Source organism: Equus caballus, chromosome 7 (genome assembly GCF_041296265.1).
Source record: "Equus caballus isolate H_3958 breed thoroughbred chromosome 7, TB-T2T, whole genome shotgun sequence".
Classification (NCBI taxonomy): domain Eukaryota; kingdom Metazoa; phylum Chordata; class Mammalia; order Perissodactyla; family Equidae; genus Equus; species Equus caballus.
In genome coordinates, this window is record NC_091690.1 from 88,310,102 (window position 1) to 88,337,949 (window position 27,848).

A 27,848-nucleotide genomic window follows, 5' to 3' on the forward strand; every position below is an offset into this window, starting at 1 on the left:
TCTGTGTACCTTGTCTCATTCCTGATATTAGTCATTTGTATCTTTTCTTTTTTTTTAAGATTTTATTTTTTCCTTTTTCTCCCAAATCCCCCCAGTACATGTTGTATATTTTAGTTGTGGGTCCTTCTAGTTGTAGCATGTGGGATGCCACCTCAGCATGGCTTGATGAGCGGTACCATGTCCACGCCCAGGATTCGAACCAGCGAAACCCTGGGCTGCCAAAGCAGAGCATGTGAACTTAACCACTGGCCATGGGGCCGGCCCCAGGTGATTTGTATCATTTCTTTTTTTCCTGACCAGTCTGGCTAAAGGTTTATCAAATTTATTGCTTGTCTCAAAAAAATGGTTTTATTGGTTTTCTCTATTGTTTTTTTTCTATTTCATTGATTTCTGCTCTTTATTATTTTCTTTCTTCTCCGTACTTTAGGTTCACTTTACTCTTTTTTTCTGATTTATTAAGGTGGCAGCCTAGGTCACTGATTTAAGGCCTTTCTTCTTTTTCTAATATAAGCCTTTGGGGGGCCAGCCCCATGGCTGAGTGGTTAAGTTCATGCACTCCACCTCAGTGGCCCAGGGTTCACTAGATCAGATCCAGGGTGTGGACCTACACACTGCTCATCAAGCCATGCTGTGGCAACATCCCACATAGAAGAACTAGAATGACTTACAGCTAGGATTTACAACTATGCAGTGGGGCTTTGGGAAGAAAAAAAAAACGAGGAAGATTGGCAACAAATGTTAGTTCAGGGCGAATTGTACTCACCAAAAAAACAAAAAAAACCCACATTTAGTACTACAATTTTCCCTTTAGGTAGTGATTTAGCTGCATCTTACAAATTTTGGTATGTTGCGTTTTTATTTTCATTAAGCTCAAAATACTTTTAAATTCCCCTTTTGATTTTTATTTGGCCTGTGGGTTCTTTATAAGTGTTTTCTTTTGTCCCCAAATATTTGGTGATTTTCCAGATATCTTTGTAATTAATTTATAATTTAATTCCATTGTGTTCAGAGGACATACTTTGTCTAACTTGAACCCTTTTAAATTTGAGGAGGTTTGTTTTACGTACCAGAATATACTCTATCTTGGCAAACGTGTATTCTGTTGTTGAGTGGGGTGGAGTGTTCTGTGCATGTCAGTTAGGTCAAGCTGGCTGATAGTGTTGTTCAAGCCTTCTAATCCTTACTATGTCTGTATACTTGTTCTATCAATTACTGAGGAGAGGATGTTGAAGTTTCTGATTATAATTGTTTATTTGTCTATTTCTCCCTGGAGTTTTATCAGTTTTTTATTCACAAATTTTGAAAATCTGTTGTTGGGTGCATAACACTTAGGATTGTTATGTCCTCTTGAATTCACTCCTTTATCAGTATGAAATGGCCTTTTTATCCTGGTAAAAGTCTTCGTCTGGATTCTGTTTTGTTTGACTTGTCTGTAAGAGCTTCTCCAGCTTTCTTTTGATTAGTGCTAGCATGTTTACCTAATGTCTATATCTAAGATATATCTTCTTCCATCCTTTTTCTTTTAAACTATTTGTGTCTTTTTACTTAAAGATGGAATTTTGTAGGGAGTGAATAGTTGGATCTTCTTTTGCTCTTATCTAGTCTGCAGGTGTCTGCCTTTTAATTGCAGATGTTTAGACCATTTACATTTAACTTGGTCATCAACATGGTTGGGTTTGTATGTACCATGATGTTGCTATTTGTCTTCTCTTTGTCCCATTTCTTCCTCATTCCCCTCCCTTTCCTCTTTTTCTGCCTTCTTTTGGATTATTCTTAATGATTCCATTTCATCTCCTATATTGGATTATTATCTATACATTTTTATTCTTCTCTTTCAGTGGCAGCTGTAGAGTTTTTACTATAGTATAGTATAGTATTTTAAATGTATTTAGTATATATTTTTAACTTGTCAGTCAAGCTCAAGTAATATACTCAATCACGTACAGCATGAGAACCTTAATAACAGTGTCCTGCCTTTGTGCTACTGTTGTCATACATTTTACTTCTATGTTTGTTATAAACTCCAAGTGCATTGTGATTATTTTTTTCCTTAAGCAGCCACTTATCTTTTAATGTGGTTTTTCTTTTTTGAGGAAGATTAGCCCTGAGCTAACAGCCACCACCAACCCTGCTCTTTTTGCTGATGAAGATTGGCCGTGAGCTAACATCTGTGTCCATCTTCCTCTATTTTATGTGTGGGATACCTGCCACAGTGTGGCTTGATGAGCAGTGTGCAGGTCCGTGCCTGGGATCCAAACTGGTGAACCCAGGTCCCCGAAGCGGAGCACACGAACTTAACTGCTATGTGACCAGGCTGGCCCCCTAACATGATTTTTAAAATAAGAAAAGTTTATATTATTCACATATTTACCGTTTCTGGCTATTCCTTTGGGTAGATGTGGATTTTCACTGGATACCACCTTTCTTCTGCCTGAAGGACTCCCTTTAACACTCTCACCGTGCAGGTCTGCTGGTGATAAATTCTTTCAGCTTTTGTGTGTCTGAAAAAGTCTTGATCTCACCTTCATTTTTTAAAGTTATTTTCACTGGGTTCAGAATTACAGGTTGACTTTAATTTTTCTCTCAGTACTTTAAAGATTTTGCCCCACTGTCTTTTCTTTTTAATTGAGGTGAAATTGACATAACATAAAATTAACCATTTTAATGTTAACAGTTCAGCACCATTTAGTACATTCACAATGTTGTACAACCACCACCCCTATCTAATCCCAAAATATTTTCATCACCCCAAAAGGAAACCTTCTACCCATTAAGCAGTTGTTCCCCATTTGCCTATCTCCTAGCCCCTGTAAGCCACCAATATGCATTCTGTCTATAAATTTGCTTATTCTGGATATTTCATGTAAATGGAGTCATACACTATGTGACTTTTTGTGCCTGGCTTCTTTCACTTAGCATCATGTTTTTGAGGTAGCATCTATGAGTACTTCATTCCTTTTTATGGCTGAATAATATTCCACTCTACGTATATACCACAGTTGGTTTTCCCACTCATCCATTGATGGACACTTGGGCTGTTTCTGCCTTTTGGCAGCGGTTGTAAATAGTGCTGCTATGGAGTTCCATTGTCTTTTTGCCTTGCTTATTTCTAATAAAAAACCTCTGTCATTCTTATCTTTGTTCCTCTGTACATGTCTTTTCCTCTGACCGCTTTTACAGTTTTCCTTCTATCAGTGTTTTTAAGCAATTTGGTTATGATATGCCTGGTAATTCATTTCTCTTATGGGGATTCCAATTACATGTATATTAGGCCACTTGAAGTTGTTCCACACTTATGTTCTGTTCATCATTTTTTTCCAGTCTTTTTTCCTTTCCGTGTTTAATTTTGGATAGCATCTGTTGCTCTGTATTTAAGTTTATTAGTATTTTCACCTACAGTGTCTAATCATCTGTTAATCCCATCCAGTGTATTTTTTATCTCAGACATTAATTGTATTTTTCATCTCTAGAAGTTTGATTTGGGTCTTTTTTAATCTTCCACATCTCACCTTAACAGTCTTATGTTTTCCTCTACTTTCTTGAACATATAGAATATAGTTTTAATAGTTATTTTTGTGTCCTTGTCTACTAATTCTATTAAATGTGTCAATGTGGATTGATTTTCCCCATCGTTGTGGGTTGTATTTTCCTGCTTCTTTGCATGCCTGACAGTTTTTTTCATTGGATTCCAGACATTGTGGGTTTTGTCTTGTTGGATGCTGGATACTCGTTTCTCTTCTTTTTAGAAATATTCTTGAGCTTCGTAACAGTTGTACTGCTTGGAAACAGTTGATCCTTTTGAGGCTTGCTTTTAAGCCCATTGGGTGGAGCCAGAGTAGCCTTTTCTCTAAGTGTGATTTTATTCTTTCTTCTGAGGAATAATTCCTCAGTACTGAAGCCGCCTTCTGCATCCTCGGCTTATTCCCTATGAATTAGGGGTTTTTTCCTCTCTAGCTGGCAGTAGCTGTAGCTGTTCCCACCTGGGGTAAGCGCTGAGGACTTTGTCTGCTTGCATCAGGTGGGTCTTTCCCTGGCCGCAAGGAGTTTTCTCATCTGCATACACTGTTCAGTATTCTCTCTTCTCCCTCCCTCCCTGTCCCCAGCTGTCTTCTCTCTCTGTGTCTCTCACTCACTCTCCGCAGCTCTCTCCTTTTCAGTGCTCTTGCCCTGAAAAGTCGAGCTCTCTTGGCCTCTGTCAACTCCCGACGCTAGTCTCACGACCTTGGGGAGACCACTGGGCTCTCCTGGGTTCCTCCTTCCTGCCCCGTGGCCTGGGCACCTTCTCTAAGCAGTGAGCTTGGCAGTCATAAGGCTCACCGCGTTTGTTTCCCTTCTTGAGAATCGCTCTCCTGCACAGCCGCCTGTTCAGTGTCTGAAAGCTGTTGTTCCATCGATTTTGTGAGGGTTTTTGGTTGTTTAAGGCAAGAGGGTAAATCCAGTCCTTGTCACTCCATCTTGCTCAGAAGCCAAAGTCCAAGTCGTTAGTTTTGAAACTTTTGTCCCTGGTCCTTACTTGGACCCAGAGTCCTGCGAACACAGGTGAGGACCTCTGGGCTTCAGATACGATTATTCACTCCCAGAGCTGGGAGCGCGCCCCAGGGTCATCAGCCCAAGCCCCTGTCTGCACAGCTAGGAAGGCTCAGGCCCTGAGAGAGCCCAGAACTTCCCCAAGGTCAAAGTTTTCTGACTGCTGGGCTGAGGCGCCCTCTACTTCAACACAGTGGGTCATGGGCTGGATAATTTGCCAAATGCTTAGTAAAACAGTGATTCTTGGAGGAGGGGTAAAGTCATTAGAAATATTTTAACACCCTAATCTTTTCATCTCCAATTTCTAAAAAGTAAAACTAATAATCCATAATACATCCAAATTTAACCTTGTCAACATGGCAGCTGAGGTTGTAGCTTTGAATTTAAAGTGTTTGAGAGACTTGGAGTATGTTGCGTATTTAACAAACAGTGATTGAACCCCGGTTTGTGTCGGGCCCAAAGGCAGATGCGGGGGACCCAAAGGTGAAGGAGACATAGTTTCTGCCCGTAAGAAACTCACAGTCCACCGGGGCCTCGATGAGGGAACAGACAGATTCTGTCTTCATGGCCAGTGCAGAGATGGGGAGACCTCAGAGAAGGGGCGCCCAACCCAGAGGCTGAGGGTTTAGGGAGAACATCCCAGAAGAAATGATCTGAGCAGAATGAGGAAAGAGTAGAATGATGAGGAAGCTCAGGATCAGCGTTTATTTGGGCAAAGAGATGCAGCCTGCCTCCAGCTGTTGCATTTCTTGTTTCATTGTTTTGTGCTCCTAAAAATGTTCTCAGAATTCTCCCGTGCCACCTTGGGCTGTGTCTTGGCTGCATGTGCCTGAAACAGAGCCTGGCACATAGCAGGTGCTTAATAAATGTCTGTTGAATAAATGCATGGATGGAATGGACAGACAGACAGACAAGCCATGCTCACATTGAACACCTCCCCCCTACAAGGTGACTGTGGACTCTCAGGCTGTGTGGCCCCCAGTGAGCAGATACGGGTTCCGAATTGAGGACACAGGCCACATGTACGTGATCCAGACGCCATCACACATCCAGATCCAGTGGCTCCACAGTTCGGGACTCATGATCCTGGAGGCCAGCAAAGCCAGCGAGGCCCGGGGCCGTGGCCTGTGCGGTGAGGTGGGACCCAGCTGGGGGAGGGGGCTGCTTCCTGGGTCCATCTCTGCCCCCAGACACAGGGCACCCTGGACCAGGGAAAGCTGAGACAGAGCACCAGGCCAGAGGTGGGACCAGGGGGGCTGCCAGGGCTGAGAACTAATGTCCTGCATTCTGGGGCTGAAGCTGCAGCAGGGAGATGGCACAGGGCTCTGTCCTCAGCCTCTTGTCACTTCAGCCGACATTGTCTGTCAGCTCCCCTGATAACTCCCTAATACCAGATAATCCTTCCCGTCCGCAAATGCCTGGGCACTTCACAAAGCACTTCCACGCTCTGATCTCATTTGTTCTAGGTTATCCAGACAACAGTCCTGACTGTTGGCCATTGAAATAAAGAAGAAAGGAGGCTCAGAGAGGTTAAGTGGTTTGCCTAAGGTCACACAGCAGAGCTGCCACAACACATAGAACTAATGCTCTTCAGACCACAGTATGATTGCAGAGAGCATACCTTAAGGGACTAGATGTATTTTGACAAGAAAAAGGGGTACGGGAGGAGTCTAAGTGTAGACTACTGCTCCTTGCAGAGACAGAAGGATGTGAGCCCCATGGGGCACTCCATGACAGACTGCCATGATGATGGTGATGGATGACATAGGATACACACATACATACTTGCATGCCCTCTGTTCATAAATCTGCACCCATTTCATTCACTGACTCTCACGCCCCTGTATTCAAAATGCCCCCTACTCATGGACTAACACATGTAAGCCTGCTCCATGCTCATTCTTTCATTTGCGCAAACATTTACCATGTACCAGTCACTGGGGGCAGAACAGTACGCAAAACAAACAAAAATCCCTGTTTTACGAAACTCCCATTCTTACTGACACAAACAAGTCTCCTTACACACACACACACACCCCCAATCACCACCACCTCTGCCATCCGTTTCTCGCCATTTCTTCCTCTACTGTTTGTGCCTGAGGAGGAGGGCTGTGGTCAGCAGTAATCCTGCGGGCTACTTCCTCCCTAGGATGCGTTTGTGACACCCTTCAGTGACTCCATGCCAAGACCAAAAATGTGATCATTCGGATCGTTGATAAAATCTAAGGGTTTTGTATTAAGTCGTGCTTTATATTCACAAAACCGGTGGCTGGGGTTGTCAGAGCAAAGTCAGCTAGTTTATATCTCTGTTTTATCCAAAGTAACACTTGGTTTCCTGGGCACCCTGCTAGGCAACCTGGGGGACACTAGGAGGGGGAGATCTAAAGGAGATAAGTCCTTGCACTCAGAGCTGGAGGCTTTTGTGAAAGACAGACCTGTAAACCAAACCTTGTACACAGAGTTGGGAAGGCCATGGACGGGTGCATCTGAGGGGCCCTGGAAGGGAGGACTTCTGTGGAAGTGTTTCAATCAAGGGCAGGCAAGTGTGTGTGTCTACAGCCTGGAGTGAGAGGTGAGGCTGGGAGTTCAGATCATGTTAGAAGCTGTGACAGATAAACTTCAGTCCTACCCCCAGCTCAGTGCCTTAATAACAATAGTTTATTCCCAGATGGAGAGTGATGCCTCAGAGACCTGGATTCCTTCCGTCTTGTGGCTCTGCCATTTTCAGCACGAGCTTCCAACTCCACAGGAGGGAAAAGAGTTGGGGAGTTTTTATGGACCGGGCCTGGAAGTGGTGCCCATCACCTTCATGCACATTCCAGTGGCTGGGACTCAGTCACATGGTCTCACCCGGCCACAGGGAGCCTGGGAAAATAGCCTGGCTGACTTCCCAGGAGGAGGAAGAAACAGGGGTGATAATTAACTAGCAGTCTCTGCTAACGCAGGTTTTCTGGGGTAACTTTTTATTTTGATAGAATGTCAAACTGAGAAGTTGCAAAAATAGTATAAAGAACTCCCATGTACCTTTTACCGAGATTTACTGATTGTTCACATTTTGCCCCATTTGCGTGTCTCTCTCTCTCTATATATATACATTTATATATATGCATTTTTGTATGCATATGCAATATTTATATATATATATATATGCATTTTTTCTGGACCACTTGAAAGTAAGTTCGAGACATTGTATCCCTTTATCCCTAAGTACTTTGGTGTGTATTTCCTAAGAACAAAGACATTTTCTTACACAGCAGGTTTCTTAGCTTCTTTCTGCCACATTTTCCTCATCTATAAAATGGGGATAATAGTAATACCAGCCTCAAAGAATTGTTGTGAGGAATATGCAGAGTGACAGCTGGGGACCTGGGAGTGGTGGTGATTGTTATGGCTATGGGGATCATTCTGCCCTTTCAGGTATCTGTGATGGGGACGCAGCCAATGACCTCACCCTGCAGGATGGTTCTGTGGTGAGTGGAGCTGAGGATCCTGCTCCGTTTCTGGACAGCTGGCAGGTGCCCAGCTCCCTGACCTCAGTGGGCCAGACACGCTTCCGCCCAGACAGCTGTGCCACGGCCGACTGCTCGCCCTGCTTGCGCATGGTGTCCAACCGCACCTTCAGCGCCTGCCACCGCTTTGTATGTGTCAACTGGGTCTGCCATGGGGGGACCCCTGGGCTGGGAATGGCAGGGACCTGCCAGCACAGGGACCAATGCCTGGTGCAGGGAGGCGTCAGTCTGGGTGAGCTCCCGGAGGTGTTGAGCTTGGGACCAGATTGGGAGCCCGCAGAGGCTTGGTGTCCCCTGGGCAGGGCTGGGAGGGGCTGGGCCCTGGAATGTGGGGCAGCCGGGTAGGCAACACTGCCTGCTGCGTGTGCCCAGGTACCCCCAGAGTCGTTCTGTGACCTGTGGATCCGGGACACCAAGTACGTGCAGCAGCCCTGCGTGGCACTGACTGTGTACGTGGCCATGTGCCACAAGTTCCACGTGTGCATCAAGTGGCGGCGCTCCGACTACTGCCGTGAGTTGAGGTGGGGGCTTGGGAGGGTCTCCTCTGTGGTTTCTGTTGCTTCCACCCCCTGTCAGAGTGAGAAGAGGCTCACAGACCTAAGTCCAAGACTGGGCTTTCCCAGGTTTAATTATTCATTCATTTATATTAATTAATAAATTTAGAAATATCTTATAAATTAACAAATTTATTTTTATTATAATTTATATTGATATGTCAAATAAATCTCACTTATTTATTATTTAATTGCTCTGAGTCTCCTTGCCTCATCTGTACGATGGGACAGTAATAATAGCTCCCGCTAGGGTTGTTTGAAGATGATATGAAATGATGCGTATGGAAGACCTCGCACGCGCCCATCATATGGTTACCATCCAGCGTATATTAGTTCCTTTCTCTTCGTTTTTGGTCATCTTTCTCTTCTTTCGGCTTCTCCCCTCCTTCCTCGAGGAAGGAAGTGAGACCCACCTCGTCTCCACCCCCAGCAGGGTTCATTAGTGGAGTGGGCAGGGATGGACCGGCCCAGCAGTTTGAGTTATAAATGTGAACATGTCCAGAAAGGCTGGAAACGGCTCCCGGAAAGACCACACCTATAGTAAGACGGATAAAAGAGGAAAAGAGCAAATCATCTACAGCAGTGTTTTTCAAACTGTGGGTCCCAACTCAGTGGGTCTGAAATCAGTTTTGGGGGTCAGCACCAGCATTAGAAATGCAATAGAGTAGAATAGAAAATGCTAGTGTGTACTGTACCTAGAACGATTAAGTTTTATTTCGTGATAAAGGTTTTTGTTTCAATGTAGCAGTGATTCTCAGTCCTAGCTACCCTTTGAAATCACCCAGGGAACTTCAAGAAGTGCTAATGCTCAGGCCCCGCAATCAGAGAGTCGGACGCCGTGGGTCTGGGCTGGGGTCCCGGCAGTGGTTTTTCAAAAGCTCCCAAGTGATTCTTTTGAAGCAGGTTTGTGGACCACTGTTCCACATGCACGTGTGTGTTGAACTACAATGTAAAATCTAGTTTTTACAGTCAAGAAAGTTTGAAAACACTGATCTAGAGCATGGGGTTGGCAACCGTTTTCTGTAAAGGGCCAGATCGTAAATATCTGAGGCTTTTCTGGCCCTGTGGTCTCTGTCACAACTACTCAACTCTGCCCCTGTAGTACAATGGGTAAATGAATGGGCGTGGCTGTGTTTTAATAAGTCTTTATTTGCAAAAACAGGCTGCAGGCCGGATTTGGGCTGTGGGCTGTGCTTTGTTGACTCCTGACCTAGAGAAAGGAGGCAATGACACCAAACCCCTCTGCATTGTCCACTGAGGCACGGATGATGCTCTGAGCCCACTCCTCACCCTGCCTGGGGTCTGAGCTAGGCCTGGTGCCCGCTGTGCCCCTGCAGCCTTCCTGTGCTCCAGTGACTCCACATACCAGGCATGTGTGGCAGCCTGCGAGCCCCCCAAGACGTGCCAGGATGGGATGCTGGGCCCACTGGACCCGGAGCAGTGCCAGGTGCTGGGAGAGGGCTGCGTCTGCTCTGAGGGCACCATCTTGCACCGGCGCCACTCAGCGCTCTGCATCCCTGAGGAGAAATGTGGTAGGTTCCTCCCCTCCCGGGGTGGGGCCCTCCAAAGCTGGCCTCCCCCTAGGGTCTCCTTCACCCTCCTGCTGCCCATGGCTGGGGTCCATCTCTGTCCCTCCAGGTCTGCTTTAGGGGTAGTCAGCATCCCAGGGAGGGTCTAGCCTGGGACAGTCTGGGTCTCCCTACCATCCTCAGTCCCCTGTGCCCCGCCATGCCCCCACTGCAGCCTGCACCGACAGCACGGGGGTGCCGCGGGCCCTAGGGGAGACATGGAACAGCTCCCTCAGTGGATGCTGCCAGCACCGGTGCCAAGCCCCAGACACCATCGTCCCAGTGGACCTGGAGTGCCCAGGTCCCCGCCCCGAGAGCTGCCCGCGGTTCGGGGAGGTGGCCTTGCTCCTGCCCACCGAGGATCCCTGCTGCCTGGGGGCTGTTTGTGGTGAGTCCCACCCTTCGCTTCCCTGGACCTCACCCATGAGACGGATAAAGGCTCCTGCTCGACCTACTGACCTTGATGGATAGGACAAGGCCTGGGGCGGTGGAAGTGTCTGTGGGACTGCCTTAGGGGGAGTGGCGAACCCCACCTGGGAGGCAGCCGCTGCGCCTTCTGAGTCAGTGTGTGGTAGGGCGTCAAGGCGCGGGCTCTGGGGCTAGGCGGCCTGGTAGATTCCTCCTCCACCTCCCAGAAGTCTTGTGGCCTCGGCAGGTCACTTAACATCCTCTGTGCCTCAGTGGATTCTCCTGTAACACGAGGCTGGTCATAGTACCCACCTTCTGGGTTATTGTGAGAATTACAGAAGTCAGAACTGATGGGGAACGGCAGCTGGCACATGGTCCATCTTGATGAATGCTAACTCTTTTTGCTCTTCTGTCCCAATCCTGGACCCTCTGTGTGACCTCGGGAGGCCCCTTCCAGAAACGTGGGTCCTGGGGGAGTAACAGGGACCAGGTGTCCAGGGTGTCTGGGCAGTGCTGGAGGCTGGGGGGAGTCCCGGCCTCCAAGTGACAGGTCCTGTGGCCTCCGGGCCAGTGTGTAACCAGACCCTGTGTGAAGGCCTCGCCCCCACCTGCCGCCCAGGCCACCGGCTCCTCACCCACTTCCAGGAGGACTCCTGCTGCCCCAGCTACAGCTGCGGTGAGAGGTCCTGGGCGGGAAAGGGGCGTACCCACCACCTGGGGGTGGGGGAGCCCTGCAGCTAGGATAGGGGGCAGGGACAGCTCTGGGGACTGGGTTCTGGCTGGAGATTAAAGCAGAGCTGGGGTGGGGGCCCAGATGTGGCCAGGCAGGATCTGCTCCCAACCTAACTTCTGTCTTTTCCCTAGAGTGTGACCCAGACCTGTGTGAGGCCGAGCTAGTCCCCAGCTGCCGCCAGGACCAGACCCTGATTGCGGGCCGCCTGGGGGACTCGTGCTGCACCTCCTACTTCTGTGGTGGGTGGACATGCCGTCCAGTGTCAGCATGCACGCCTGGACCACAGCCCCCCTCCTCCTCACTACTGCTTCCTCGGGTGGCTGGGAGGAAAGAGTGGGGTTCTTCGGGATGGGTGGGCACAGGGAGAAGTCCAGAAAGTGGTGTGGGAGGGAGAGAAGGCGGATCCCCCTGTAGATTACTGAGCGTGGGGATGTGGTGCTGGTTTAGTGCAAGACTTTCGGTGAACGTGAGGGAGAACTTCCAGATTCTGACTCCAGGACAGGTCACATAAGATGTGAAACGGTGCCGTTAGTCTACCTCATGTTGCAACGGGGTTTTTGAGTGCCCCCCGTGAAGGGGACTGCCTGTGACAGTGGTGGCCCCTCTCCCCGCTCAGCCTGTGGCGACTGCCCAGACCCGATCCCCGAGTGTCAGGAAGGAGAGGCGCTCACGGTGGACAGGAACACCACGGAGCTCTGCTGCCCTCTCTACCAGTGTGGTGAGTGCTGGCTGGACATGGGGCCGTGGCCAGAAGGGGCTCCAGGGGCCCTTTTATGTGTCACTGGGCCCCTTCACAAAGTCCTCCCCCAGGACCAATGGGAATGGGACAGAGGGTAACAGGGAGCGCCCAAGGGGTGTGCTCCGAAGCGTGGAGCAGCCATGGGGGGAGGCCCCACCCGAGGAAGCTGGGCCAGGCCATGGGAGGTGGATGGGGGTCCAGGCTATGACACAGATGGCTCTGAGGCTTCACGAAGACGCTCCCTGCCTCTTCCATGGAGGTCCTCAAGGGCCAGGAGAGGCCTAGGCTGAGGGACACATGCTTAGGCCACTCCAGTCCCCCAGCGTGGATCCTCAGTCCTTCTCTGCCTGACTCAAGCGCCCTGCTTCAGGGTCCGTTTCACCACTGTTACCACAGAGCCCGCTCCTGGAGGCTGCTCCTGGAGACCCTGTGTTTTGAAGCCTCTGAAGCTCTTTTATTTTGTGATGATAAACAAGAGTGGGCCCTTTCTGATATTTTTACAGGACATGGTACTGTGTGTTTGATGTACATACCATGTGCTGTGTACATAGTACCTTTGTGTAGTGTGTACTGTGTACATGGAACCTTAGTAGTACGTATTAAGAATAGTACAGCCAGCATTACGGACTTTAAGCAAACCTAATGGGTGAAAGTTAACAAAATGGTTAAATTTAATTTAATTCACAGACACTGCTTTGCACACTGACTGTAGGAAAAACGTGGGGTGGACCTCACTTGCACAGAGCAGTGTAGGTGAGGGGCCAGGACACCCCACGGACAGCCCTGACTGGTTCAATGTCAAGAACCGCCTTTGAAGCAATGGAGACTCCCGTGGAGAGTCCCCCAAGACCAGGCCACACCTGGCCCGTCGGCTCCACCCGGAGTCTCAGAGGCCACTGGGCACAAGTGTTCACAGAGCTGATCTGAGCAGAGCGTCAGTGTCCTTCTCCTCTCTTTTCTCCTCTTCCTGCTTCTCTCTTCACTCTCCTCCTCAGCCTCCCTCTCTTGTTCACGTGCCTCCCGTGTTTCTCAGGAGGTCGTCTGGTATTGTGGACTGAGGACAGGCTTCGTCAGTCAGTCATGGCTTGAGTCCCAGTTCTGCCATTTCTATCCGTGTGGCCTGGGCAAGGTGCTAACCCTCCGAGCCAAGGGTCCTCATTTGTAAAATGGCCGTAGTAGTATGTGCCTCGAGGGGCTGTTGTGAAGGGGGAAGGTTAGAGATGGCACGTGTGAGGTACCTAATGGTCCTTGGCATACGGTAGGTGCTCAGTGAATGGAGGCTGTTGATATTATTACCTTCGGTCTTCATTGTGCTTTTACTACAAGGGCACTGTCCATCCCTGGTAGAAAGTACAAAGTCCAGGTGAATACAAGAAAAAGAAAATACTGCCTTCCCCCTGCCAGACACTCCGCTGTCAACGCTTTAGTCCACATCCTTCCAGATATTCTCTATGCCTTTGTATATGTGTGTTTACCAAAAAGAGGTCGTATTGTACACGCTCTTTTTTAGCTGGGAAAACATGATCTTTACCTTTCCATGTTAATAAATTTTCAAGTTATGTCATACCCAGTCCATGATTCCTCTGGCTTCTCCAATCCAGGACCCAATCCAGGGCCACACATTAACATTATATCTCTTAAATATCTTTTCATCTAGCACAGGTCTCTTTTTCTGTGTGACACGAAATTGTAGAGTTTGGGCTGTAGTCCTGCAGAAGGTCTCGCCCTCTGGATTTATCCAGTTGCTTCCTCTTGGTACTGTTTACCTTGTTCCTCGGCGCTTTGTGCTTCCTGTAAACTGGAATTTCGATCTAAGTCTTGGTGGATTCAAGTTAAAAGTTTTTGGCTAGACAGAACACGGGCTGCAAAGTACATCACATCGGGCGACACCGACTGCGTGGCTGAGCCACTGTGAGTGCTGTTGACCTTGGCCATGGATCAGGGTGGTGACTGTCAGATCCCTTCATCTTACGTTTTCGTTTTTCCTCTTTCAGCCAGAAAGTAACCTATTACTTTGACGCTATATGAATGTCCTTCTCCCCCTCCACCTCCTAATTGTTTGAAACACCGGTTGATAGTCCTCACCTGTGCCAATAATGTTGCTAGTAGTCAGTCACATAAGTCTCACAGTCTTTCATCTTCACCTCCCCTCCCCACCACAAAGTTGTGCCCAGAGATTGCCTCCCTCCTCGCCTTGGTCTCTCAGTAGATGAGAATGGCCGAGGAAGCCTAAGTCAGGAGGGGGCTGCCTGGACACTAGTAGGAAGGGAAGTGTGAGCCCGAGCGGAGCATTGGCTGAAGCCACAGGCTGGCGTGGGCTACAAGGGGATGGCTTCCACAGGGTGGGAGGACTCGTGTCCTCCCCTAGAGGGAAACCTTCCCTGTCGGCATAGTTCTACGGGGAGACTGCAGGAGCCCGGCCTTCTCTGGACTCCAGCCCTGGAGGGTGTCTGAGGACACTGGGGGGACCTAAGGAGGAGCCGGAGGCACCCCTTCTTAGCTGATGTTGCATTGCTGAGGATTCATGCTCCGAGGCATCTGTGACAAACGTGTCCCCCACCTCCCCTCCCACGCAGTGTGTGAGAGCTTCCGCTGCCCCCACGTGCAGTGTGGCATGGGTACAGCCCTGGTGGAGGTGTGGAGCCCAGACCGCTGCTGCCCCTACAAATCCTGTGGTAGGTCCCTGGGCGGGGACACCCTCCCCACAGGTGGGGACCCAGGGCCCGTGTGAGGAGGGAGGACCCGAGGCCCCCCACTGTCCACGTGCCTCAGATTCTGTCCCTCCAGAGTCACCAGAGGGAAGCCGCCCAGATTGCCCTCCTGCCCCCTGCACCGAATCTCTGAGTGCCCAGCATTCCTACATCTTTTTCTCCTCAGGATAAAAAAAAGGCAAAAAGCAAGTTCTTTGTTCCAGAAAAGTTTTCCATCTTAAAAAGCTTTATTTCAACTGCCTGATAGTAAACATAATTTTTATTAAAATCCACCGCAAATCCTTTTGGGAAGCAGGTGGGAGTGTCAGGGATCAGTAATGAACATCAGAACTTTATATAAAAGTGCTACTTAAAAAAGAGTTGAGAAACTCTATTTTGCTTCTGGATCTTTTGCTTGTCCTTTTCCAGGCCTAGAATGTAAACCTCACGAGGGCAGAGATTCTAGTCTGTTTCATTCATTGTGTTGTCCCCAGAGCACAGAGCATTGAGCAGGCACTTGCAGGAGTGAGTGACCCAGAGGGTGTTTCCCGGCCCCTCTGACCTTGCTCTCTCCTCACCCTGAAGCTAGAGCTGGTGTGTCCCTTCAGTTTGCTGCTGGTGCCTCATAGCTTAGAGCTGGACCTGCCCACAGGCAAAGGCTCGGAGCAGTAAAACTGAGCTTGGCAGAAGATATATTTGAGAGATGCAGATGGTCAGAATTCCCTCACTCCTTTGCCGTGTTCCTTCCTGGAGAGGCTCCACGTCAGTTCTAGAATGGGCTCTGGAGCACGGGGAGGGATGAAGCCCCGATGACTAAAGGGAACTTGTGATTGGTCCGTGTGCCTGTTTATCCTCACTCCATGCCCGGTGTGCGGCTTGGCCTTAGGACCCATCACTGCGCTACCTGACCAATGCAAGGGGAGCTGCAGCCCCATGCAAGGATAGAGCGAGGCTGGAGGAGGGGCTATGCCTGCAGTGAGGGGTCTGGGAGGCTCAGGGGGACCTCTGCCTGGACATCTCTGGTGAGGTGGGTCCTGGCCCCTCCTGTTTTTCAGAGTGTGACTGCGACACAATCCCGGTGCCTCGGTGCCACCTGGTATGGAGACCCTGGCCCTCCCTACTCTCCCTGGTCTGCCTCCCCCTTTCCTCTCCTCTCTATCCACCCCTTCCCCTGGAGGCCCTATTCCTTCAATCGATGCAAAGAGCCTTTGATTGCAAGTCAGCATTGTTGTCCCAAGCTCTGCTTTCTGGGAGCGGTGGGCATGATCGTGCTTCAGAGTTGTGGTGAGGATTAAGTACCATGATGATGATGATTATGACAAGGATGATGATAAAGATGCTGGTTATGATGGTGGTGGTGGTGGTGGTGGTGATGGTGGAGATGGTGAGGATGATGATGATAGTGATCCTGTAGTGATGATGGTGAGGATGATGCTGCTGCTGGTGATGGTGGAGATGGTGAGGACAGTGACGATGGTGATGACAATACTCATGGCAGTAGCTAATGTTTATTGAGAGCTAACTACATGCCAGGAACTTTCCTATTATCCTACTAATTCTCGTGACAACCCAGTGAGGTTAATTCTGTAATTTTCTCAATTGTACAAACAAGGAAACTTAAGGTTAAGGTCATGTAGCTAGTAAATCATAGAGCCAGGATTGGGATCCAGGAAATCTGACCCCAGAGACTATGCCATTAACCACCAGGCTGCACGACCACTGAGGGAAGTGAAAATACTTTAAGAAATGTAAAGTTATGTTTAAAGTTATGTTTTTTACATAGTTTTCTGGATTCCATGTATTCCCCCCACCCCAGCACACGTTTCCTCTCACTTTGTCCCCTGTCCCATCCTCTTCTCCCCTCAGCTGGTGAAGGAGGAAGGGAAATAGTATGAGCCACGCAGTGGTCCTTTGTTGATGAAGCCAGTGGGTGCTTGGGATGACAGGAGAGGCCTGAGGCCCCGGAGAGGACGCTGGGAGTGCTCCTCAGCCGGGAGGCTCGGGAGCCACGTGGCACTTCTCCCTCGGAGGGAGGGTGCCAGGGGCCCCTAGGCCTACAGCTGCCAGGAGGTGACTGACAGAGAGGGGCCCAGGTGGCAGACTGCTCCCTGGGGCGGGCTGGGCCTCCCCACCCCAGGGTGCTGAATGCCTCTGCCCCACTCAGTGGGAGAAGTCCCAGCTGGACGAGGAGTTCATGCAGAGCATGGAGAACGTGTGTGGCTGCGCCAAATATGAGTGTGGTGAGTGGAGAAGAGAGGGCCCTGGGGAAGGGCTGGAATGGGTGAGCCACAGGGCCCGGCTGGGCCCGGGTGGGAGGGTGCCGGGCTCTCGGTGACTCTTGCCACCCTGCATGCCCATCCAGTGAAGGCCCCCGTGTGTCTGAGCCGTGAGCTGGGGGTGATGCAGCCAGGCCAGACGGTGGTGGAGCTCTCAGCAGATGGCGTGTGCCACACCTCCCGCTGCACCGACGTGCTCGACCCTCTTACCAGTTTCTACCAGATCAACACCACCTCCGTGCTGTGTGACGTCCGCTGCGAGGCGGTAGGGTGCGGTGCGGTGTGGGAGCATGGGGGGTCAGGAGGATTGGCCTGGGAACCCAGGTGCCCCAGGAATCGGGGTGGTGGGTGCCCTTGGAACTTGCCCCAAGCTCTCTAGACAAGTCTGGAGAGTGGGCGTCAGGCCGGACCTCAGAGACCTCTGTGGAAAGTGCTGAGAAGGGGGCTGGGCTGGGCTGGGAGAGGCCAGGAGGGAAGGTGGGCATCGACAGAGACAGCACACGTTGTTAAGCACCTGCTCGTGCCTGGCACCTTCCCGGTCCTCGTGGTCGGTGTGTTTGTGGTGCCACCATTGTCGAGCACTTCTACATGCCCAGTACGCACGACAGTGACTGGCTTCTAGTAAGGGCTAAATAAATATTAGTTGGATAAAAGGAGTTAGAATTATTCCCATTTTTCAGATGAGAAAACTGAGGTTTAGGGAGGTCCAGTTGTTTGTCACAAGTCCCACAGGAACTGGAACTCAAACCGAGGCCTATCTGGAACCAAAACCAGCGCCGTTGATCGCCAGCAATGCTGTCTCTGAAAGGGGTGGAAATGCTCTTTGTCTCCCGGGGCCGGGCCCAGGAACTGCAGTACAGGACGGTTAGGGCAGACACAAGGGCGACCTTCCTGCCTGAGACAGAGGAGGCTGAGAGCCCCTGCCCGAGCATCTGCAGGGGGCCCTGCTCTGGGCTCTGGGCTCAGCGGCAAGCACACAGTGGGGAGGCAGGAGGGTAGGGGTGGGCGTGTGGCTGAGGCCCACCCGGTCCTGCCCCGCCCTGCAGAACCAGGAGTATGAGCACCCACGGGACCTGGCGGCCTGCTGCGGCTCCTGCAGGAATGTGTCCTGCCTCTTCACTTTCCCCAACGGCACCACCTCCCTGTTCTTGGTATGCAGCCCCCGTCTGCCCACCCGGGAAGGTGCCCCAGAGCTGGGTCCAGACGGGGCCCTGGGCCACACCGGTCTTCAGAGCTGTGCCCTGCCAGTTCACTCAGGCCATCCATCTGGCCGCAAGTCCTCATGGCCCACCTCTGTGCCCTCCAGCCCGGGGCGTCGTGGATCTCAGACTGCGCCCGCCACCACTGCAGCAGCACTCCCCTGGGCGTTGTGCTGGTCCGCTCGCCCATCAGCTGCCCACCACTCAACGAGACCGAGTGTGCCAAGGTCAGTGCCAGCCCCTTCCGTGCTGCGTGACCTGAGGCCAGGGGCACCAACTGTCTTGCTCATGGGGGTGTTGCAGGGGAGGGAGGGGAGGTCCTGTGTGTAGGGGTGTAGGAGGCGGGTTCCCTAGAGCCTGTACCTGCTCCCCACCCCAACGCCACCTCTCTCCATGCATTTTTGCTCTGACCGCATCACAGCCCACATCCTCACACATCACACAACCACAAGCAGGTGCACGCAGACATCCACTGTCACATGTTCTAGGCACATTCACATACACACCAACACAGGTAGTCGGCTACTCACACGTACCACACGTTGCACAGGGCCCTTAACACCTCAGCACGCGAGTGTGCACACCACACACCGTCACACACCAAGGCACTCTTGCACACACACCGCACAGACACGCAGTTCGAGCATGGACAGCTGTCACTTGGGCACAACTCAAGGAAAAGGATTTCCTGGAGGGTTCGGGGTTGTTGTTGAATTATTAAAGCTCCTGAGATTAATATTGGACATTTAAAGATTTCTGATCTTATCTAGAAAACATATACACACACCCAATCATACTTTCATACACACACTCATGCGAAAAATCACACAAGTGCACACACATGCTCAATCACACACATGCACTGAGACACGCACACACACAGTGACTTACAGTGAACTGTCACATGCTTTGTTTTATCCATGTCACAAGAGAGGAGGAGGGCGATTGGGGTAATTGTCCCCATTTTAGGGATGGAAACACTAAGCCCAGAGGGAAGGGGCAGCTTATCCAGGGCTGAGACAGAGCCCAGGCCACTGACCAAGTGGGTCCACCCCTGCACCACTGCCCTCCTCTGTGCCAGGGAGCCCCGATGGAGGAGGGGCCATGAGGGGAGCTGCCACTGGAGAGACAGGGCCTCACACCATCTTCGTTCACCCAGCCTCCGGCCGCACTGTGGGCCATGGGCAGCCTTAGTGCCAGTGTCCCAACCAGTGACATTAGCCCCATGCCTCTCCCATGGTCAGCCCAGGGGCCCCTTCTCCTGCTGGTCAGGGCCTGATGGCCGGCAGGGCCTGGAGCTCCTGCCCTGGGGCATCACGGGAGGAAAAGAGTCAAGGCTCTGGGACTCTTTGCCTCTTGCTGGGACGGTGGCTCCTGGCCTGGGGTGGGGTCTCCCTCTACCTCCCCTGTTCTCCCTCTAGGTTGGGGGCTCAGTGGTACCTTCCTTGGAAGGATGCTGCAGGACATGTGAGTGAGCATGGTGGGGCGCAGGAGTGAGGGGCTCTGGTGGGGGGACAGGGTGTCGTGGCTGGGTTCAGAGAGACAGGTTCCTTGCCTGGCACCTCTGGTGGTAGCTCTTCAGGGGTGAGTAAATGAAGGAATGACACATCCCCCCAACGCTCATGTCCCTGTCCCACCACCAGGCCTCTGCTTCCTGTTGGAGGCAAGGGACCCTGGGTCCAGGAGGTCAGACACTCTGCCTCCTCCTGACCCTGCCAAGACCCCCAGCCCAGATGCCCCCCAGGTGAATTCCCCCATGTGGTCAGGAGCCCTGTCTTGGAGGTGCCTCCTGGGTGGGATTCAGGCCTGCAGGGTCCCTGACTGACCTTGAGTGAGAGCTCTGTGCCTCTGTCCTCGCACACGGGCCCTGGAGCCTGCAGCCACCAACCACACGTGCATGCACATCCCAACAGCCTTAGGACTTTTGCCCACACTCCTCCCCTCCCCCAGGGCCCTCAGAGCCTAACTTGGAGGGCGGTAGGATTTGGGACCCTTTTGTGCCCCCATGACATGCTCTAAGAAAGCTGCTCACTGCCTCTTTGGCTGATCCCTGACCCACAGCTCATGTTCCCTGAATGTCCCGTGTGCTCCCTTATGACCTGTGACGCATGTCCCTCTCCCCAGGTTCCCCGGGGACCCTGTTTCCTGTGGTCCCCGTTAGCCCCGCCTCTCCTCCTCGGGTTAGTGTCCACTGCAGCCCAGGTACTCCTCTCGGAAGCCCACGGGGCTGGAGGCGGGCAGCCGCATGGCTATTTCCAACAATGTCCCCTCTGCTAGGTGGCCCTGCGCTCTGGTGGTGGGGGAGGGGAGGGCAGTGCCCCTGCTCCCTGCCTCTGGTGAAGGCTGTTGGGCCAACAGTGCACGCTGGGTGGCGAGCTGCATCCCCTGGGCTTTCATGGGAATGCTTCAGCGGTGCCCGCTCACCTGGTGCCCACCAACGCCCAATGCCACCACAGCTTTGCTCCTGCTGGTCACTCAGCTGGTCTCAGTCCAGCACCCAAAGGGCCAAGGCCAGGACAACCTCACTTCTCCTGCTTCCTGGGAGCAGAGAGGGAGGAAAGAGTATCAGGAGTCCTCCAGCCGGTGTGGCAGGAAATCTATTGTGGTGAGGCCCAGAGGCCAGAAGAAAGGATTCCACCCCATTTCCGGCGGGCACCCTGGGCTCACAGAGCGAGTCCATGCATCCGGCAAATATTTATTGAGCACCAGTATGCCAGGCCCTGTTCTAGGCACAGTGGACACAGCATAAATGAGACCTCGTGGAGCTGACGTTGTAGTGGGAGAGACTGTAAAATATATAATAGGATGGATGCATCTGGTTTCACGGAGCCTGAAACTTAGGGGGCATCATTAAGAAAAAGAACACAAACTTACAAATCCAAATTGAGGTGTGGAAGTGATTATTTAGTTAGAATGAGAAAAGAATTCACAAGAATTTGTGGAAGGATCCCATGCAAAAGAAAGCCCTAGAGCTTATGTCCCACGGGCATCATTGTAAGTGTGTCTCTGATTGGATGGTGACAGTGCCTTAGATAGAAACAAGGCCCGGGAGGGTCAGGGAGGGAGGACTGGATGCGGGAGGACGTTGCAGTTTCAAGAAGGGGATCAGGAAAGGCCTCGGTGAGGAGATATTTGAGCAGGTGAGGGTGTGAACGAGCCACACGATTGGTTGTCTGTAGGGGGCGTGGTCCAGGCAGAGGAAGTTCATCAGTTTCCACCCCTGTGATGTTGTGTGAGGTGGGTGACTCCCTGGCCCCATCTGATGGATAAGAAAACTGAGGGAGCCTACTGTCTGCAAGCTTCGTGCTAGGGACTGGGGTTTCCATTCCTTCAGGAAATCGCAGAATCTTAACGCTAGAAGCCCTGTCAGAGTAGAAAAGCTGAAGCTCAGAGAGGGGGGAGGACATGCTCAGGGGCTGGGGCTGGGGTGGGGACGCAGCCTGCTTTGTCCCCAAATCCTCTTCACTGGCCCAGAGGCCCTGAGGCCAGCCGGGCCTCCTCCTCTGTCTCCCCTGCTTCCCTGCCTGCTCCTCCTCCCAGGGCGCTGAGTGACAGGCTTTCCCTGGTGGGGAGGCGCTCTAATGCAGGGCCACTTAGGCTGGTAGCGGGCTCTCCAGCAGATACTCACTGCCCCAGTGTGGCCTGTCCTGCTGCCCCGGAGTGCCTCTTAGCCGCGGCTGCCTCACCCACCCTGTCCCCCCAGGTAAAGAGGACGGGCGCTCCTGCAAGAAGGTGACCATCCGCATGACCATTCGCAAGAATGAATGCAGGAGCAACACCCCCGTACGTGGCACCCACATTGCAGGAAGGGGGGCAGCACCCACCTGGCAGTGGGGAGGGGCAGCCAAGGATGAGGATGGAGGGGATTTTGGGGGTGGGAGCTACACAGTGGCCTCACTGGCCTGCCTGTCTCCAGGTGAACCTGGTGTCCTGCGATGGGCGGTGCCCATCCGCCAGCATCTACAACTACAACATCAACGCCTACGCTCGCTTCTGCAAGTGCTGCCGCGAGGTCGGCCTGCAGCGGCGCTCCGTGCAGCTCTTCTGCGCCACCAACGCCACCTGGGTTCCCTACACGGTGCAGGAGCCCACCGACTGTGCCTGCCAGTGGTCCTGAGGCCTGGCAGCTGGGGCTGGCTGGACCACTTCTGTCTGCATCCGGCTGGCCCAGGGGCCCAGGATGGGGTTGGGGGAGGCACTAAAGGTGTGGAGAGCTGTCCGTGCTGAGCATGGAATGGCGAGCAGAGGCACAGAGAGTGACGGAAACAGGTCACACCTACCCATCCTGGCTCCCTCTGTGGGTTCCCCCTTCTCCACACATGGGAAAGTGCCCCAGCTGAGGGCTCGAGGAACTCAGCTCCGCCCCTGGCTCGAGGTCTGGAATGGGCCTAGATGAGGGGCGGTAGCCCCTGCACATCTATGACTGGCTGAACTGTTTGTGGGAGGGGGTGAGGGTTTTCCTGAGAAGCTGGAACCAGAGCTGGACCCAACACCAAGTGCAGGGCCACGACGTGGTGGCCCATTCTCTTTCTTGGCCCTTTTGACCATGGGAGAACCACAGACACAGTGAAAGGAAAGGGGGCTTTAATTGCAACACGCAGGCCTGTGTATAGCCACCCAGAAGCAAAGGCGGTGTTCCCAGGCCCAGGTCCTCTCACGGACATCTGTGAGGAAGGCACAGAGACTGGGGAGTGGGCTTGGTGACCTTCACGTCCCCTGTAGCAGCAAGAGGGATGCCCTGGTATTGTGTTATTGACGTTGTAATTCAGGAAAGGATTTAGAAGAGCAGGCCCATGGCTACTCTGTACCCACCCTCACCCCCCACCCCCTTCCTCCCACGTGGGCTGGCTCTCCTGAGGTGGTGATGGGAGGGAATGACCTCCTCAGAGAGGGTCCAGCACAGCTCATCTCAATGTTGGTGAACAGCCCACCCATCCAAGGCCCTAGGTGGTTTAATGGTACCTTGAGCCTGCAAGGGCAGCTCCTGGCTTTGCATTGTGCCTTTCCTCCAAGGAGACAGCAGAGCTGGTCTCTGGAGAGGCCCAAGTGTGAGTTTTGTGGCTCAGCCAATCCCCGGCTCTCTGCTTCATGGGACTGTTTAGCAGGAGAGTGTCTGCCGGTGGAAAATGCAGGCCCTGTACGTGTGCATCCTGTCTCTGAGCATTTGTCAGAGCCTGTCTCGGAACCAGAGTGTCCTTCCTAAAGCCAGGGCTAGGGCTCCCTCCACACCCCACTCTGCGCCCGTCCCCCTATGCCACTTTGTGTTGATGGGTCCAAAGGGCGTGAACATGATGTTGTTCAGGTCCCACCACTGCCTTACATGTCTGGAGATGTGTAGCTGCCCTAGTGCCCCTAGGGCTGGGGTTTGGGGTCTGTGCCAGGATGGTCCCCAGCTGTTCTGGCAGCCTCTTTGTTCCTGTATCTATATTCTGTTTATATATCCAATAAACCACGGGAAGACATCAGCCGTCTGAGCATCTCTGAGGGTTTCAGCTTTTCTTTGAATCTGAAGTAGTTTCAGCTGTGAAGAGAAGACCCTATTTTATGGCCCTGGGGGGTCACCCTGATTTCTCCTGTCCCACCTGTGCCCAGCACTGTGCCCCCCTCAGAGCAGGCCCTCAGTGGGTGTCTCCTGGTTGGAACTGAACTGATAGGAGACTGGCTTCTAGGGGAAGGGGTGAGAAGAAGGAAGAGGACATTGGGAGGTGGGCAGCTGGCACCCAGGTAGGGGGCCTGAATTGTGGTCCCAGCTCTGTGGGGCCAGGGACAGATAGATGCCTCTCACCCAGCATGTGGACGGGACAGGCCCTAAGTGTAGGTTCCATGTTGGCCTCTCAACGTTTCTGTATTTATTTCCCTGTGGTTCTCTCAGAGAGCTCAGTAAGTTTTTGCAGCCACTGTTGACTCTTCTAGATTTAGGGGGAATCCAGGGATTGGGTTCTTAGTGACCTTTCAACTTTAAAGGACCATTGGTACATCTAAGGGACAACTGGGAGAATGCTTTTCTGGGTTGTCCCATGTGGGGAGGAGGAGGCGAGGGGAGGTCTGAGGGAGCACCCACCAACAAGAGGGGGAAACTCCCAGGGCCTGAGTCAGTGATGCAAGGTGCAAGGGTGCAAGGGGTCCACCCTGCCTGGAAGCATGGAGCATCCCCTTCGAAGCTAACACTTGGAAGGCTTGGTTTTTACTTCACAAGTAAGTGTCTCCCCTCATGGTATATCTGTCTGCTAACATGAAACCTGAGACTTTTCCTAATGAAAAGAAAGCATTATAGCCTCTTAAAAAGCACTCTTCCAAATAAGCAATGGATCAAAGAAGAAATTAGAGTGGTTTATTAGGCAATATTTTGATCCATGTGATTATAAAATAATGACACATTAAACTTGTGAGATGCAGCTAAAGCAGTACTTAGAGGGACATTTATAGCCTTAAAAATTCATACTTCATAATTTGCCATCATTTTAGCCAGAGACTTGGTGGGACAGGGCTTCCACACTTCTCTACCATTGATGATCAAAGGCTTGTAATCAGTGATTTTCTCAGAACAACACACTCCCTAAGTCACATATCAGTAGCTTTCAGAAAGAGTTTCAAACTCTGAGCTCAACAGAACATGACTTTAAACATACCTTGAAAGAGAACTGATTTAAAATACTGATTCTATTATACAACATGATGTTTAGATGAGACATGTGATTCTTTAGTCATTGCTGGAATCCCAGTGTTCCTGACTGTTCATCCCTCACCTCACCACTGTGCCCATCTCTTTACATTTGTATACAAGCTGGCAGCTTTTGAACAGGGCCATGCTAGTTAGCTGCTGTGTAAACAGCACCAGGTCAGGCCAGCCAGCCTTGGCCTAAATGTCTTTCTGCAGCCTCGGTTTGGAAGGGTGGGCTCAGGCTTTCAGATGTCTGTTCTTCATGCCCTCTCTGTCACTGGTGACCCGGCTGTGCTGACTTGGCCCTCCTTGGCTCTAGTTGGCAACAGTTCCCAGGCTGCTTGCTCTACCCCCACCATATACTCACAGGTGGCCGTAGCTTTTGATGATCACTCCCCATCACCAGAATTGTGGTGTTCCCGGCTTTTTTTTTCCCCTGAGGAAGTTTCGCCCTGAGCTAACATCCTTGCCAATCTTCCTCTATGTTTTAGTATGTGGCCGCCAGCACAGCATGGATGCTTATAGAGCAGTATAGATCCACGCCCAGGAACCAGACCTGCACTGCCAAAGCAGAGTGTGCTGAACTTAACCACTAGGCCACTGGAGCTGGCCCGTTCCTGGCTCTTCATCCCTCACCTCACCCTCGCTCCCACCCAGGCACACCCCTGCCTGCCTCCTGGAAGCCAACCTCCCACTCCAACCCTTTGGCCAAAACTTTCAGTCCTGTTCCTCCAGCTCCCTCCTAGGAAGCCAGCAGTTCTAGGCTGAGACACTTTAGTGAAAGATTAACAGGAAGCACATCACCAACCAGCATGATACCCCGCTCTGCACTGTGGAGAAGACAAGACTGTGAGGATTTTAAACCTTAATCAGTGTTGCCCAGTTGCTTTCAAAAAGCCAGTACCAGCTGATATGAGTGTTCATTGATACAATTTGGAAATGTTGATTTACATTAAAAATACGTATACCCTTTGACTAAGCCATCCTATTTCTAGGCAGCTGTGGTAGGCTAAACAATGGCCCTCCAAATACGTCCACATATTAGTGCCAGGAATCTTTGAATATGTACCTTACGTGGTAAAAGGGACTTTGCAGCTGTGATGAAGGATCTTGAGGTGGGAAGTGAGCCTGGATTATCCAGGTGGGCCCAGTGCAATCACCAGAGTCCTTATAAGAGGAAGGCTGGAGGATCAGAATCAGAGACAGGGGATGTGACAACAGAAGCTGAGGTTAGAGTGATGCACTTTGAAGTTGAAGGAAGGGGCCACTGGCCAAGGAACGCAGGCAGCCTCTAGAAGCTGGAAAAGGCAAGGACTGAAGCTCCCCTAGACCCTCCAGAGGAGCACAGGCCTTCCAGCCCCTTGATTTTAACCCCGTGAAACCGATTTGAGACTTCTGACCTCCAGAACTCTAAGAGAATAAATTTGTGTTTTTTTAAGCCACTAAGTCTAAGTAATTTGTTACAGCAGCAGGCGGAAACTAATACAGCATTTAAAGAAATAATTCCTCCAAAGAGGCATGTGCCAGGACATTTACTGCAGCATTGTGTTAAGTTTGAAAAAATTGGTAACAACTTTAAATGCCTATCAATAGGGAATGGTTAAATAGCCTGGTACAGCCACACCACAGAATACCACACAGCCCTTTTGTATACCGACATGGCAGACTCTCCAGGATACATTAAATGAAGAAAGGAAATTGTGGGCCATTTCCCACAGAGTGAGCAACCTCCTTTATGCACCTATGTGGACACACACATGCACACACACCCCTATATCCCTCTCCTTCCCTTGAAGCATTTTCTGGACCAAGGAGGGCCCTTCTTGGCTGTTTGGGCCCCTGGTTCAACAGCAGTGCTGATCCTGGAACAGACTTTTTGGTTCTGAGGGTCCCTGTCACTGTGTACAAGAGGATGAAGTGACCATCCCAGAAAAGACGCAGGATCAAGGGGTATCTGGAGTATCTCCCCCATCCCTGTTTCTCCCCCACTCTCTGCACCTGAAAAAGAGCTTGAGAGAACCCCAGAGGCCACTCCCCAGGCAGGTAAGAAACCAGAAGCCCAGGACCCAGCCGCTCACAGAGCTGGTGGCGGAGCTGCGAGCTGCGCCTGCCCAGCCTGCAGCCTCCTGTGACGTATTTGCAAACACGAGGGGTTTTGAGCCCCAGAACCATCCCATTTTCCCTGCTTCAGGCTCAGGTTCCCACCCCGATTTTCTGGGCTTAATCCTCTTCCTGTGGAAATCAATAAGGACATTGTGATGGAATGATTCACGTTCAAGGTCAGGCCGGAGCAAATTGGAGGCGACATGCTGATTTTACTGCCCTCACTAAGAGGAGAGCCAATCCTGCCCACAGACCCTTAACCCTTTCCTCGCCGCTCCTGTCCAGCCATGTCAGCACCTGCCCCACTTCAGCCCCCTCACCAGGCGGAGGTCCCCAGGGCCTGTTCACCCACACGTGGCCCTGCCTTTGACATCTCCCCAATGCTCTGACCACACAGGCCTTGGAGCCTCACACACTTGTCATGGTGGTTTGAAGAGGGCAGATGGCAATCACGGCACCAAACCAAACAACTTCAAGTTGAAGGTCAAAGGCTACTTGTGTAAGTTCCTTAGCCACATCCTGCCCCAGGAAATCTCTCTCCCCAAGCACAAGCAGAGCGTTTCCCCCTTCCAACCCTCTTTTCGGGGTTCCAGGCCCCCTCTGCCCTGCTTTCCTGGGTTGTCCCACATGGAGAGATGGAGGAGAAGGGGGACCAAATTGCCCCCCTTTTTTTTATGCACGGCAAGTCAGATCTTTTCTGTGGCTCAATCATGACAGAAGTTGATTTCTCCCTCCCATAAAAAAAAAAAAGAAACCAAAACATATATTCCTGAGTAGCTGAAACTTTGCAGCCAAAACAATTCAGAGACCTCGATCCTCCATCTTGGGGGTCTACCATCTTTAGCACAAGCCTTCCAAAGGCGCCCTGTTCATCTGCTTCA

General features: G+C 51.6%; 1 protein-coding gene across 1 annotated transcript in view; it reads left to right on the plus strand.

The window, feature by feature from the left end:
• Nucleotides 1-23,680, plus strand: part of OTOG (otogelin) — a 95,007-nt gene extending 71,327 nt beyond the window's left edge. The window contains exons 39-55 of the mRNA XM_003365430.4: nucleotides 5,476-5,659; nucleotides 7,945-8,165; nucleotides 8,409-8,547; nucleotides 9,928-10,122; nucleotides 10,334-10,546; nucleotides 11,138-11,242; nucleotides 11,431-11,538; nucleotides 11,916-12,017; nucleotides 14,615-14,713; nucleotides 15,784-15,824; nucleotides 16,893-16,968; nucleotides 17,091-17,269; nucleotides 18,051-18,155; nucleotides 18,311-18,430; nucleotides 19,625-19,670; nucleotides 21,907-21,986; nucleotides 22,120-23,680. Coding sequence (XP_003365478.3) covers nucleotides 5,476-5,659; nucleotides 7,945-8,165; nucleotides 8,409-8,547; nucleotides 9,928-10,122; nucleotides 10,334-10,546; nucleotides 11,138-11,242; nucleotides 11,431-11,538; nucleotides 11,916-12,017; nucleotides 14,615-14,713; nucleotides 15,784-15,824; nucleotides 16,893-16,968; nucleotides 17,091-17,269; nucleotides 18,051-18,155; nucleotides 18,311-18,430; nucleotides 19,625-19,670; nucleotides 21,907-21,986; nucleotides 22,120-22,320 — 2,214 coding nt within the window. The 3' untranslated portion in view covers nucleotides 22,321-23,680. The remainder of the gene's footprint in view (nucleotides 1-5,475; nucleotides 5,660-7,944; nucleotides 8,166-8,408; nucleotides 8,548-9,927; nucleotides 10,123-10,333; nucleotides 10,547-11,137; nucleotides 11,243-11,430; nucleotides 11,539-11,915; nucleotides 12,018-14,614; nucleotides 14,714-15,783; nucleotides 15,825-16,892; nucleotides 16,969-17,090; nucleotides 17,270-18,050; nucleotides 18,156-18,310; nucleotides 18,431-19,624; nucleotides 19,671-21,906; nucleotides 21,987-22,119) is intronic.
• The last annotated feature ends 4,168 nt before the right edge of the window (nucleotides 23,681-27,848 follow it).